At 45.0% G+C, this 14,492-nt stretch overlaps 1 protein-coding gene across 1 annotated transcript; it reads left to right on the forward strand.

Moving 5' to 3' along the window:
* Positions 1-765: 765 nt before the first annotated feature.
* RTCB (RNA 2',3'-cyclic phosphate and 5'-OH ligase) lies at positions 766-13,309 on the forward strand. Its single transcript, XM_069807369.1, has 12 exons — positions 766-926; positions 1,034-1,112; positions 1,774-1,841; positions 4,672-4,771; positions 6,047-6,203; positions 6,815-6,971; positions 7,595-7,754; positions 8,779-8,954; positions 9,550-9,738; positions 10,220-10,330; positions 11,018-11,137; positions 12,211-13,309. Exons 1-12 carry the CDS (start codon positions 834-836, stop codon positions 12,316-12,318), a joined length of 1,518 nt encoding a protein of 505 aa, XP_069663470.1. The 5' UTR covers positions 766-833; the 3' UTR covers positions 12,319-13,309.
* Positions 13,310-14,492: the final 1,183 nt, after the last annotated feature.

Below are 14,492 nucleotides of genomic sequence, written 5' to 3' on the forward strand. Positions count from 1 at the left end.
AACCCTAGCCATCCCCACACCTCTTACTCCTCGCCAGGAGCCCTTTTCAAGCCAAGACTGTACAGCAAAAAGCTCTTTTCCTCATGAGAAACGCAGTTGACGATGGGGTGCAAGCAGCTCTTGCCTGACTGTTGTAACTCAGCAAACTCCCCCGTCCACCCGCAGTGGAGTGGTACCTAAACACCCTGCGGGCCGAAACCGCCCTGCCCCAGGGGGATGGCACGCACAGACACACGGCTTTTGTTAGCCACAGGCACGAGAAATACCACTTCTTTCTTCCACAAAGCCAGACCAGAAGTTGTATGTCGTGTGAGGGAGGAGGCTGCCAGGCACAAACCCAACTTCCTTCGCCCCAGCACGGCCCAGGCCTGCACTCGCCTTCATATGCCCTCGCCCCAAGGGGACCGGCTGCCCCAGCCGCTCCAGCCCTGAGGCAGACGGCTGTGGCACACGGGGACTCGACCCCTCATCTCCGCCAGGCTGGAGCATCTCCAGCCCTCACGGCGTTGCTCCCTGCCCGTCCTGAGGTAGGGGTGAGGGAGCGACAGGCCGTAAGCAAGCCGGCTGACCAGAGAGAGCCTCCGACCAGCCTCGGAGGTGAAGGAAGCGACCGGCCTCCCCTCAGGCGAGGGCGCGGGGCGGCGGCAGCGCTCTCCTGGGCGGGACGCCAGGGGGCGCTAGCAGCCGCCAGCTCGCCGCCCTCCCGCGGAGGAAGTTTGACCCTCGGCGGCTCCTGTCCGCCACCCGCCGCCGTCGAGGCGGTGTGACCCTCGGCGGCCGCCGTCGGTTCCTGCCGTTGGCCGGGTGAGGTGCTGACCGGGAGCGCCGCCGCCATGAGCCGCAGCTACAACGATGAGCTGCAGTACCTGGACAAGATCGATAAGAACTGCTGGCGGATCAAGAAGGGCTTCGTGCCGAACATGCATGTGCGTGAGAGGGGGTTGGGGGGCGGCCCACCCGCGGGAAAGGGGGCGGGGAACGGGGGGGGGGGGGCTCGGCCCGGTGCCGGCCGCCCTGACAGCTCTCCCCGCAGGTGGAGGGCGTTTTCTACGTGAACGACCCCCTGGAGAAGCTGATGTTCGAGGAGCTGCGCAATGCCTGCCGCGGCGGAGGTGCGTCCGGCGGTGGGGGGTCCTCTGACACGGCGGGGGGGGTCTGTCCTCAGACGCTCCTTGCCGTGGCCTCGAAGGCCTCACTGAGCGCCTGGGTTCAAACCACGCTGTTCTTTGGGCTCTGAAGGGACCAGGCTGTAGCAGAGACAGCGGGGACAGGCCTGGTGCGTGTCCTGGCTGGTGGGTCTGGAAAGGCAGTAAACAGGAACGAGTTCTCTCGCCTTGCCAGCCACTGCAGCCCGGTGAGCACGTCCTGTGCCCAGATCGGCTGCCCTCTGTGCTCTAGAACATTCCCTGAATGCCTCCTGTCAGAGTTTGCTTTGGTGGGGGTTATAGACCAGGCCTGTTTTTATTGTGTGAGGCTGGAGCACAGGGCTGGAGCCAGGCCTGACAGCTGGGCTGGTGGTAGCACACTTCTGTTGTTAGCGCAGATCGCTCTGCGTTGGTACTAACACAGCAGAGGGAGGATTTTAGAATAATGCCTCATTTAATGAAACTGCAGATCGTGCATAACGCTAGGTGCTTCTCGCCAGATTAGAATACTTGGTGGTGGCCGACTTCTGACTTGCCAGTGTTTTGAGCAAGCTCTTTAGAAAACGCTTCATCACAATTACCAAAGTAAATTATTAGATTCTTTACATTATCTTTTTCGGTTTTTCAGGTGCAGGTGGTTTTTTGCCTGCAATGAAACAGATTGGGAATGTGGCTGCATTACCTGGCATTGTTCATGTGAGTAACTCCTGTAAAGTATTGCTCTTTTTTTCTTCCTATTTGCCAGTGATTATTGCCTTCCAAATGGAAACTCTGTTGTGAGAAGGGGTGTGGACCAAAGCTCTTTTCAGGACAGTCTGTGTGTTAGGAACCTTTTTCTGAGTAAGGAGTGCTTGCAAGGACAGGGTATAAAACTAAGTTGTCAGAAAGGGAAGTATCCACTTACTTCATTGACTGCCTTTTGACATGAAGTTTTTTAGCTTTGCTTTATCCTGTTTCAGTTTGCCTGAGCCACCTTTCCCCCACTGCTCATATTGTCAGTTGTTTTTGAGTTGTCTCTGCTGACCTGGAATGCATGGAGAAGTGAGGAGAGGCGATATTGTTGTCTGTATTATTGCTGCTGCCCTAATGTTGGTAGTGAGCTTTCCCATGCACTCAACACTCCTTTCCCTCGCCCCATGCATTTTTGGAAGCAAAGCATGAGATATGATGATGCAGGAGGAAAATAGTAGGCTGGGTCACTTTTCAAGAAGTGCTAAGTACGATGTGAAAATTATCTTTTTCATGTTCAATATTGCATATGTTAGTAAGTAACAAATAACAGAATTTTCTTTTTTTAATTGTTTCTCTTGGTGACTTGGCAAAAGTTCTGAATTGCTGGCTGTAAGAAAAGGCAGCCCATCATGCTGTTAAAATGCCTTAGTGGTCAACCAAAAAAGGGAGTAAGGTAGAATAGTAACAGCCTGTTAAAATGGGAATTTTGGCAGGTAGTTCGTAGGGGACATGTTACGATCACCTGGCTATTCAAATCTTCACTTTTTATTTCCAAACCAAGAGAGTTCGTGGTGATGGCAAGGGGAGGCAGAAGAAGCACATAATCCCACTGAAAAGTACTGGTCTCTTTTAATGTATGGTAACAGTTCAACACACATTGAAAAGTTCCAATTTCTCATAGTTTTCTGGGTGTTTGAGGCGTTTGTTTGTTTGCTTAAATAGATGTGGAGTGCTGTTTGTGGTGTCCTAATCTAAACTTGCCTGGACACACTGTGGACTTGTGGAGCTCTGTAGAAGCATGCTCTTTCTTTAATTAGTAGTAATATGAAAAGGTTCAATAAAAAGAATTCTTTCATAAATTAAAATGAGACAGCTCCTATTTCTAGCTGTATTCAGTCCATGTTTCCCGTTAACTCTCTCAATTACTATCCTTGTCTGGAATTCCTCGTGTTCCTGGGTTTCGGCACCAAAAAGACTGTGATAGGTTGACCCTGGCTGGACACCAGGTGCCCACCAAAGCTGCTCTATTCCCCCCCCACACTCCACCCCCACCCCCTCCCCCAGCAGGACAGGGGTGAGAAAATATAACAAAGGGCTTATGTGTCAAGATAAGGACAGGGAGAGATCACTCAACCAATTACCATCACGGGTAAAACAGACTCGACTTAGGGGAAAGTAACTTAATATATTGCCAATCAACCAGAGTAGGGTAATGAGAAATAAAATCAAATCTTAAAACACCTTCCCCCCCACCCCTCCCTTCTTCCCAGGCATAGCTTCACTCCCAAATTCTCTACCTAACCCCCCCAGCGGCGCAGGGGGACAGGGAATGGGGGTTACGATCAGTTCATCACACGTTGTCTCTGCCGCTTCATCCTTTTCAGGGGTAGGACTCCTCACACTCTTCCCCTGCTCCAGCGCGGGCTTCTCACGGGGTCACAGCCTCCTTCAGGAATCCCCCTACTCTGGCATGGGGTCCTCCACGGGCTGCAGGGGGATACTTGCTCTGGCATGGACCTCCCTGGGCGGCAGGGGGACAGCCTGCCTCACCATGGTCTTCCCCACGGGCTGCAAGGAAGTCTCTGCTCCGGCGCCTGGAGCACCTCCTCCCCCTCCTTCTTCACTGACCTTGGTGTCCACAGGGTTGTTTCTCTTACATGTTCTCACTCCTCTCTCTGGCTGCAGTTTCTGTGCCTGCCGCAACTTTTTTTTCCCTTCTTAAATCTGTTCTCCCAGAGGCGCTACCACCATCACTGATAGGCTCGCCCTTGGCCATCAGCGGGTCCGTCTTGGAGCCAGCTGGCATTGGCTCTATCGGACATAGGGGAAGCTTCTAGCAACTTCTTACAGAAGCCACCCCTGTAACCCCCGCCCTCCCTGCTACCAAAACCTTGCCACACAAACCCAGTACACTATCCTATCTGGATATCATCCTAAAAGGATGACTTTTTCCTGCCTACAGGGTGCAGTATTTGGTCAGTGTTCAATGACACAGCTAAGAAGAGAAATTGCTGACTGTTTTGTGATTCTACTCCATAGCACTGAACTCTTCCCTTGTTACATTTACAGTATTTAAATATTGCAGATGTCCCTAGATGGAACTTGGTAAAGACAAACTGATCTTCACTCTTGTGTTTCTGCTTTATGCTACTCATAAGCTATTGCCTACCTACGTTTTGAATGCAAGGACTCTTGAGTCCAAGAAAAAGCTAGGTTAGAATTCAGTTTGAGATCACAATCCCTACAGTTACATGTTTCAGCTTCTCTTAAGTTTTCTTGAGATCTGGTCGATGGAGCCAAGGGGGCTTCTCAGCTGACTAGCCACTAGGTGTTTGCTTCAGGGTGAGATCTGCTCTCTGCTTTCTTTGACTCTCTCTGCCATAACTGCAGGAGTTTAGATACTTACCTGAATTGATGTGTTTACTTCATCTTCATCTGAACATCCATCCAGTCTCTTTTTGGTATATTTGTTTGCAAATGTGACAACCACTGCCACAAGGCAAAGCATAACCAAGGTGACTCTGTGCAGCATGGAGTTTCATAAAGCTTTAAAATTTCCTTCATTCTCTTTCAGAGATCAATAGGCCTTCCAGATGTCCATTCTGGCTATGGGTTTGCCATTGGCAACATGGCCGCCTTTGATATGAATGATCCTGAAGCAGTGGTTTCACCAGGTAAGGATACACTGACTGAACCTGCACCAAGAAGTATCTGGGATTTCAAAATACATTTTGAAATGGCAGGTCATTACAGTACTTTATATGCAGAACCAAAGCAAAAAATACTTGAATTATAGGGAATTAAAAGGTGCTTAATTCATGCACTCAGAACTGTTATTCTTTATGGAGCAGGTGGTTACACTGAAAACATCTAAACAGTCCAGAGACAACTGCCCTTGTGTTTTTGGCTTGGGCTTGTGATACCTCCTAGTTTTGAAGGGAGAGCACTAGACTTTGAACTTGGGTTTTGCCAGGTTGGTAAAGAACTGACGCTTTTCTTTGAACAATGTTTGAGAACATCTTTTGAGAATATTTCCACACTTTATTAAAAATGTGACCTTAAAATATGTCTGTCTTTATTAAAAAGCACCTGAGTCTTTAATTACTGATGGTCTGGAGATGCTTTTGTGGTTATCATGAAACATGATGTTCATGTTTCAGGTTTGCTTGAGGCAGTTCCGGTGTTCCTGATTGACTCAAACCCAAGATCTCTTAGTCTGGTATCCCCCCTCTGACACTAGTTAATACCAGAACCTTCATAGTAAAGATGGCATGATTGATCTTTCACATTTGGCTTTGCCTTGCAGTATTTATTCTTATTGAATAGTAAGAGTTAAGCAAAACACTAAGAACTGAAGTTTAATGTTCCTTGTAAGTATTTATCACTTATTATAACTAGTTATTATTTATTCCCGTGAAGTTTCAAAAATGACTTGCTTTCAGGGACTTCCTTTCGAGAACATCTTACATCAGGGAGCCATGCTAAGATCTGTCACTTTTCTTCTGACTGTAGGCAGAAGAACAGGAACATCCTCTCTACTTTCTGTGGACAGTATATTTTATAGTTGTGTCTCCTTCTCTTTGTCTGCTTGCTGGAGCAACTTTGTAAACAGACACCTCTGTAGGCAATCGTACATCTGTGTCTGTAGAGCGTGTGCTTGAGACTGAAAAACTGTTTGGGGTTTTTATTTTTTAGAGTTTTCAGGTTTTTCTCTGCAAGACTACATTTTTGGCTGTCTTGAAATCTGAGGGTTCATGTAAATCTATTAAAATGAAGCTTAATGCAGTTCTGCTTTTTCCCCAGTATTGTGTCAGAAAGAAGGTGTAAGATCACAGGAGTCAGTATGTAGTCCCTGTCAGCAGGGACACTGATTTAAGATGAATATTCAGCAAGTGCTCACCATCAACACGCTTTCTTTAGTAACTCCATGGCTTTTTCTACACTTGTAGGTGGTGTCGGATTTGACATCAACTGTGGTGTCCGCTTACTACGTACAAATTTGGATGAAAGTGATGTGCAGCCTGTGAAGGAGCAGCTCGCCCAGGCTATGTTTGACCACATTCCAGTTGGTGTCGGCTCCAAAGGTGTCATCCCCATGAATGCCAAGTAAGAGAATGACTTTGTGCACACATCACTAGAGGGGACATCTCTCCTGTTTATTTTGATGAAAGATTCATCAGTGGGAGAACTTAAGAAAGAAAAAGTAATTCTAAACCTCTTTCCATTCTTTCTGCATATGTGCTTCACCAGGAGGTCTGGCATAATCATCAGTACACAAAGTCAGCTGTTTCTTCCCCCATTTAAAATGCTGAAATAACTGAAAGTTCTTGAAAGGTTCTCATTTCTTCTGACAGAAAACCTCCATGAATGTAAAGGTATTTTTTTTAAAGGGATGTGAGAGAAAATAGGATATTCCACACACAACAAAGAGGAAAAAGTAATGACCTATCTAAAGTTAATATATTTGTAGTGCTTGATTTTCAGGAAGTATTAAGAAGTTGGAATTCTTGTTAGGGGAGTTGGGGGCTGAACCATAGAATAATTCAGGTTGGATGGGATCTCTTGAAGTCATCTCATCCAACTCCTTGCACAAAGGAGGGCTAACTCTGAAGGTAGGTCCAACACCAAAGTTACATCAGGTTGGTGAGGGCCATATCCAGTGGAGTTTTGAGCATATCCAAGGATAACAACCTTATGTAGGTGTTTGATAATTGCAGGGATTTGGAAGAGGCACTAGAGATGGGTGTGGACTGGTCTCTCCGGGAAGGCTATGCCTGGGCAGAGGACAAGGAGCACTGTGAGGAATATGGAAGAATGCTTCAGGCTGACCCCAACAAGGTTTCCTCAAGAGCAAAGAAGAGGGGCCTGCCTCAGGTAACGTTATGTTTCAGGAGGGCTGTGAGTGCTCCCAGGGTTCAAATATAAAGGTTAGCAAGTCGTTCTCTAATTTTGTGTCTTTTCTTGAAACTCTGCCTAGCATTTCTGGGCAGGGAGAAAGGTGAGATGGTGGGGCTGTTTCTGAATAATTCTTGACAGACCTGTAGCGGAGCGAAACAATACTGGGCCTACCCAAGGTCCCCGGGGCCATCAGTTTTTCCTCAGTTAACACCTGGTACTGGAAATCATGTCTGGTGGCATTTTCCCATCCAGATGTAGTTTTGTTTTTAAGAGACAGGCAGGTTATCCTGCAACTTTTCTCCTTGTTTGCTCAGTAAGTTAATAGCAGCACAGTCTGTAGATCCTAGTCCTTTTGTTTAATCAGTCTTGTTCCAACAGTAAAAACAGTTACAAATCTGAACAAAGGGGACAATGATGATGCTACTATGTTCTACTTCCTTTCAGTTTATATGGGGATTCTTTTTTTCGTGGAAAAACTTTTCTAAAACCAAAACCTTGCTGTAGCATTTTGCCCTATTGCCCATATTCCCATAGCTCTCCCCTGTGCTCCCAGAGGCTGCTTTACTAGCACTGTCTGATCAGCGTGTTGTGATTGGCAGCTGGGGACCCTGGGAGCAGGAAATCATTACGCCGAGATCCAGGTTGTGGATGACATTTACAACGAATATGCTGCCAGGAAGATGGGCATCGACCACAAAGGGCAGGTGTGCGTGATGATCCACAGTGGCAGCAGAGGTCTGGGCCACCAGGTTGCCACAGGTACGACCTGACTGTTGTAGGTACCTGGAGTGAAGCAAACTCCTCAGTATGGTCTTGTCATCGACAGTATATTGCAGCACCAAATAGCATTTCTTACAGTGTAATTGTTGAGTCTATTCTGAGTTGCCTTGACAGGGCTTGCCTTGAATTTTGTCTGCTTGATCTTGCATGTGTTTTCAAGCCTTTTAGCAATTATAAGTTTAAAACCAATGTGTTAATTGTCTTTGGTCATGCAGAGTATTGATCTTGCTATTTTGTGTCCATGCGATGATAGGATAAGAGATGGCAAACTCATGCTGGAACATGGGAAATTCCAATTAGCTACTAGATTTTTTATTTATTTTTTTAACCATTAAAGTGGTCAAATGCTGGAACAGGTTGCTTAGAGAGCTTGTAGAACCAGCATCCTTGGAGATACTGAAAACTTGACTGAATAAGACCCTGAGCAACCTGATCTAGCTGGAGCTGCTTTGAGCAAGTGATAGGACTACACAACTTCCAGAAGTCCCTTCCAAACTAAATTGTTCTATGATCAAGAGAGTATGGAGATTTTCACTGAATCCTGTGTCTGGTTGAGGGGCTGTCTTGATACGTATTTGCTTAGGACAGTGAGTCCATAATCTCTGGTGTAACAGAGGCAGGCATTTCCGCAGCAGAAAAAGAAAGACTAAATTCTTGGATCACAAAAAAGTGTTACATATGCGTTTATTGTTTTGAACCCAAATGAAGTGCTCGCATTATTAGAATTTATCACTAGATTGAACCGCTTTTTTCAAAGTGGAGAATTCTTTCTGGTACACCTGAGCCTCTTAACTTTTCTTTCTAAATACAGTCTTGGGGAATGCTGTTCACAAATAATTGATGATGTTCTGCCACAGATTTGCTTTTGCATTTGAGAAGCCATAGTTTTGACCATTGGGCAGATGTGTTCAGTTTTAGAATATAAATTATAGACAGCCATGTTAATCTCACACATTGAAACAAAATTAAGTCGTCACTTAGTCTTACTGTGTTTATTTCCCAGATGCGTTGGTGGCTATGGAAAAAGCTATGAAGCGGGACAAAATCATAGTGAATGATCGCCAGCTGGCGTGTGCCAGGATTGCCTCCACAGAGGGACAGGATTACTTGAAGGGAATGGCAGCTGCTGGAAACTATGCATGGGTCAACCGCTCTTCTATGACTTTTCTAACAAGACAGGTAGGGGCAGAGTTGTCTCTGATGCAAATGTTGTGGTACAAATCTCCAGCTTTATCCCAGACATGTGGAAAACGCAGTAGCTGCAGTATTTAAAGTAATTTTCTTTTTTGTGCTTTTTTTAACTGTGTTTTCTGGAGAGACTTACACAAAGCTGCAGTCATGGCAATCCATCCAAAACCTGTCAGCATCACTGGATTGTATTTGCAGAAGCCACTTAGGCAATATTTTTGAAAGTGCCTCAAACTGGAAGAGGATACAAGAAAATTGTTTTTACGCTGCTGAAGCCATCTTTTCAGAGTTGCAAGAATTTGTCTAGCTGATATCTGGTTGAATTCCAGTATTAAAACTGCCAGTGGGCAGATAAACAATCTAGACAGTCCAGTTCTGTCACGCTTAGCACTGTTATATTCAATTCTGTTGTGGCTGAATTTGACTGAAGTTTCTTACCTGCCTTGCCAAGTGGTCATTGACTTATCAGTGAGAAATACTTTCAAGCAGATTTGTTGCTTTTGATTCCTAAAAAGACTGTAAATCTTCCACATGTACACAGCAATTTTCTTCTTGTATTTCAAGTCCTGGTTTGCTTTCTTTTTAGGCCTTTGCCAAAGTCTTCAACACAACCCCGGATGACCTCGATATGCATGTTATCTATGATGTGTCTCACAACATTGCCAAAGTGGAGCAACATGTAGTGGATGGAAAGGAGCGGACTCTGCTGGTGCACAGAAAAGGATCAACCAGGGCCTTCCCTCCTCACCATCCTCTTATTGCTGTCGATTATCAAGTAAGTTTAGTTGTGGGAGAAGGAAATCAGAAGAGAATTCTGGATTAGTGAGACAGTTTTAGGGTCCTTAACAGAGATCCAAATGCTGTGAGCTCCCTTTTTGAGCTAACAGCGCTAGAACCCTAGTGGGGTTGTTCTGCTTGTCTGTGTGTTAGATCTTTGGGACACTGAGCTCCCTCTTCTGCTCCACACCCGCAATGGTTGGAAGATCATGAAGGGAAAGAAGTGCTTCATACCTAGGGCAGGCTTCAGTGATATGCCTTATCTCTCTGTTGGACACAAGTGTCTTGATCTGCTGCTCTGCATCTTTCAGTGCAGTTAGTTCTCCAGAATCCTTGATACCAGGCACCCAAGGCAAGCAGGGATGCTCTGAGGGAATGTGAACCTGCCTTCCTTTTCTGGAGATAAGGTTCCTCTCAGACTTTTATTAAGAGTGAGGTTTTTAGGCTTTTTCTTGTGAATTAATACTTTGCACCCACAGCTGACTGGACAGCCTGTTTTGATCGGCGGGACTATGGGCACCTGTAGCTATGTTCTTACTGGCACAGAGCAAGGCATGACCGAGACCTTTGGAACTACTTGCCATGGAGCTGTAAGTCAAAAAGTTATTTCAGGAAGGGATTGGAATGGGACTTTCATCCAGAGAACAGGGTTGTTCAAGGTGTGATTCATTTGTTGGTCATACAAGTAGAGAGTAGCCTTGCCACAGTAATCCCAGCCCAGAAGGACTGCAGGCTAAAAGTCCTCTTTGCCCCTTGCTGAGTAGTTTTGACTACTGCTGCAGAAAATTTAGAGGGTGCTGCTTTATACAAGGCAAATGTTAGGATGAAGATGTGGAGAATGAGCTCCTTTTACCAAATTCTGGTATCTCTGAGTTAACAAGAAGGATTAACTGTGCTGAGGCGGTCCATATAAAACTCCTCAGTAGTTAGAAGGTATTTCCTCCCCTGTTATTTACGGTGTGAGACAGGATGATTGAGGAAGATAAATAGCTTCCAGCATCCTGAACACTGTCTGACAGTGGTTTGCGTAAAAAGACGCTTGCAGACTAGCGTGTTATTGCACACATGGAACTTGCCTAACCGTTGTACAAGATGTGGAATTTTGCAGGAGCCCATCACCTAAGTCTAAATTCATTACCCATTTTGTGGCTTGTTGTGGTCTGTGCTCACAGCCATTCGGTGTTTACTTATAATGTAATAATATTTTTCATTAATAAGAAAGAGTTCTGTTTTTCCAAACCGCTACAAAAAATAGAACTAACAAAACTGCTGTCTAGGGTCGTGCACTGTCTCGAGCCAAATCTCGACGTAACTTGGACTTCCAGGATGTATTGGACAAGCTGGCTGACATGGGCATTGCCATCCGTGTTGCTTCTCCCAAACTGGTCATGGAAGAAGTGAGTTTAATACTTTGTTATCTGAGAGGGAAAAGGGAGTCTTGCTTCTTGGCTGAATGACCCTCCCTGAATTGATTCTTTGCAGTGCTAAGTGATCACTAGTACTCTAAATATACAGCTTGCGTGATTCCTGATAGAGCTATCCAGTTTTTTGGAAAATAATGTGAAGTCTTCCCTGTCCCTAAAATCCTGCTGAAAGGGGAGATGCCTGTTTTGACAGGTTTTGAGGGGTGTGGTTTTTTTCCTCTTCTGCCTAGCGATAGGGATAATTTCTATTAACCTTGAGAAGTCTTTGTGTGAGCATCACAAAAGTTGTTACAATTTATGGATTCTCTTCTTGAATGATGTTCTCCCAGCTTTAAACTTACTTTACACTGCAGCTGTCATGTAGATTATTAGCAGTGTATGACAGCTTTGCCCCTTTTAAGCTGAATTCCTCTATTTGCTCAAGAAGAAGAGAACTCTGATTGGCTAGAAAAATTCGAATATTAGGACTTCCAGTTCCTCTGCATTAACATGATAGAATATCTTTTCTGTTCCCAACCTCACTCATAGAAGCGTGTTGATCATTTGGAGCTATGCTGTTATGGATGTTGGTGTTGTACAAACATGTTGATCGCATTAACATCTCTATTTAAGAGCAGCTTCCTTGTCAGAATGCTGGAGGGGGAAGCTCTAGAGTTCAACCCTGATTCCTGTCACTAAGGGGCAGTAAAGATAAATCTTAAAGGCTATCTGTAAGGAGGAAGTTACAGTGACTTCCTGCCAGGTAATGAAGCTTGACATTCTCACATGGACTGGGTTATTTGAGAATATAGGGAAAACTGAACCAAAATAGCTAGTATTTTATCTGAAGTGTGGTGAAAGCTTATTTGGAAAGCTAAGTGTCTTATACATTTCTTAGATTTGTAAGGTGGCCAGATTCTCAATATGTTCACCCACTTCTACACCCTCAATTCATATGATTCTATTTTCACAAAGAGAAAAGGGGGTATCAAAAGCCTGTATCTAACTTCCTGTGACTTCAGGTTGTTTATAGTTTTGTCTTTTTTTCTTCTCTCTCCCCACTCCAGGCACCAGAGTCTTATAAGAATGTGACAGATGTGGTTAACACCTGCCATGCAGCTGGCATCAGCAAGAAAGCCATTAAACTGAGACCTATTGCTGTTATAAAAGGCTAGGAACTGATGAGGCAGCAGAAACGCACCGACATCTCCAGGCCTTAAACAAAACTGACTAGAACCATCATCTTCCCACACCTCTTGGACTCTGTAGGATGCTCAGATATCACATCCTTGTTCTGGAAACACAACAGTTGAGCATACCCCTACTTTTAACCACTCCTAGGCATAATTAATGCCCCCCCTGTCCCTGTTCTATGGTGTTCTTTTCTTGTGAGGAAAGGGCAAAGAAATAAGTAAGTCTTGGGTTTTATATGCAGTCCCTCCCTTATTTGCCTGATGATTCCACAGGCAGGACTTCAGACTTGCCTGAGTTGTCACTAATTGCTGTGCTGCAAGACCACCTCCATCAGCGAAGATGGCGTATGAACCAGGCCTGCTGGCTCCACACCTGAGTGCCTGGAACTCTTTCTGCATATAGAAATACTCTGATAGGGTATAGTGCTTCTGGGCAGGGAGAGGTTGCTCTGTTTGCAGATACCTTTATGCGTAGTCTGTATTGTTGCATGTTTTGTGGCAATTGGGTAAGAAATCTGGAGTTGGGAGTGGTCTCTTGCTTAGGTTGAGAGGGAGTAGCTAGGCTTGAGGCACAGTCCTCCCCTCTTCCCCGCACTCTCTCATTTAACACAGCACCTGGTGTACTTGGCTCAGTACAAGTAGGTGTTCCACAGTCTTCTGGAAATGCTAGTAGGACTGAGTATGTTGCTTTGAGGGGATTTGTTTGCCCAGTAAAAGTTGTGACTTAACAACTTATAGATGTGCTAATCCAACATTTTGCAAAGTCCTAAGCATGTAGAAGTTGGATTGGATAATATTGCTCACTGTGTCCTGCAGCTCTGATTGAAGTGAGTCCAATTGCAGGGCCAGCCCCAGTATGATGTGACTTCTGATGTTTCTTCTACATTCATTAACCAAGACTGGAGAGGAAGCTGACCATCCCCACTAGATCATTTTGGGGATTACAAATAAAATGGGAAGATGGGCACTGCAATGTGTCTGTGTCATATTTATTCTGTGGCTAAAATGTCTGTTGTCCACTTTTAAGTACATAGGTGAGCTTGAAACCCATCACACTTTGTGACTTCAGCTGATGGATCTTGCAAAGAAATGTGCAGATGGCAGAATTTCTTGCAGGAGACAAGAGAAGGGCAGTGCAGTGCTCTTTCCTTAACTTGGTTATGACAAGAGTGTGATAGCCACGATTTGTCTTTCTCAGGGCCTGCTGGGTCTGCCTCCCTGAGTAGGGAATGGAGCTTGCTTGTATGCAGACACAAGGGGGCAGCTGGAGGAAAATAAAACCTCAAAGCAAGAGTGGAGCCCTGCCAGGGACTCATGTAAAAGGAGCAGATAGTGATTGATGGACTCGAGTGCCTTTTGATGAAACATCCCTTTAAGTTTAGGATCTTAGCTGAAACCTGTTATCTCAGGAGGCATAATGGCATTTTACTGACTTAATCACTTTGTGCTTATTGGTTTCTTAAGTTCAAATACTGTATTTGCTGCAGGTTCAGAAGCGGCACATGCAGTAATAGTCACTGCTGTGAGTCCTTGTGGGTCTGACTTTACAGACAGTTTCTTGTTTTCCCCTGCTTTTTCCGGTGGAATTGTTCCAGATTGCCATTTCTGAGGTCTGAGACAGTTGCTGAATTTAAAAAAAAATAATTTCACTTAGAAAGGTGAATTAGCCTCCAGTGACTGAAAGACAAATTGTTGGTCTCAAATCTTCTGCAGAAGTGCATGTTCTGTGCAGAAGTTTCCGTCTATGAATATTTCAGTCTCTGATGTGGAATGCAAGGGAACCCTTAGAAAGTTCATATTTAAAAACAAAGAAGCATTTCTCAAACACAGTTCTCCTTTCAACTTTCACCTGCCATTGCCATTAAGAGACAAATTTCAGGTTTTTACAACAAGCAGAAATCATGTGTACCATGGAGGTGCTCTCATATGTATGCCTTAAGTCTCCTGATCATCAGCGTTTATGCATTAGCATTCAAGAATGCAAGAAGTGCTGTCAATTTTGGTTTCCTGTTGCAAAGCCAGTACTAGTTTTGGTTATATGTTGTGCTGCATGGAGGAGAGTGCTTGTTTCCTAACCACCTAAAAAAGTAAGAGTAAACATGTAAGGTGTCTCCCAGTTCTTTGTTTAAACCTGGATGTTTTCCTAATTCACGTCT

Source organism: Haliaeetus albicilla, chromosome 19 (genome assembly GCF_947461875.1).
Source record: "Haliaeetus albicilla chromosome 19, bHalAlb1.1, whole genome shotgun sequence".
Lineage (NCBI taxonomy): Eukaryota > Metazoa > Chordata > Aves > Accipitriformes > Accipitridae > Haliaeetus > Haliaeetus albicilla.

Coding starts and splice junctions, on each gene's coding strand:
- RTCB (XM_069807369.1), top strand. CDS start 834: ATGAGCCGCAGCTACAACGATGAGCTGCAGTACCTGGACAAGATCGAT. Junction 1,113..1,773: donor CAATGCCTGCCGCGGCGGAG/GTGCGTCCGGCG, acceptor TCGGTTTTTCAG/GTGCAGGTGGTTTTTTGCCT. Junction 10,331..11,017: donor GAACTACTTGCCATGGAGCT/GTAAGTCAAAAA, acceptor ACTGCTGTCTAG/GGTCGTGCACTGTCTCGAGC.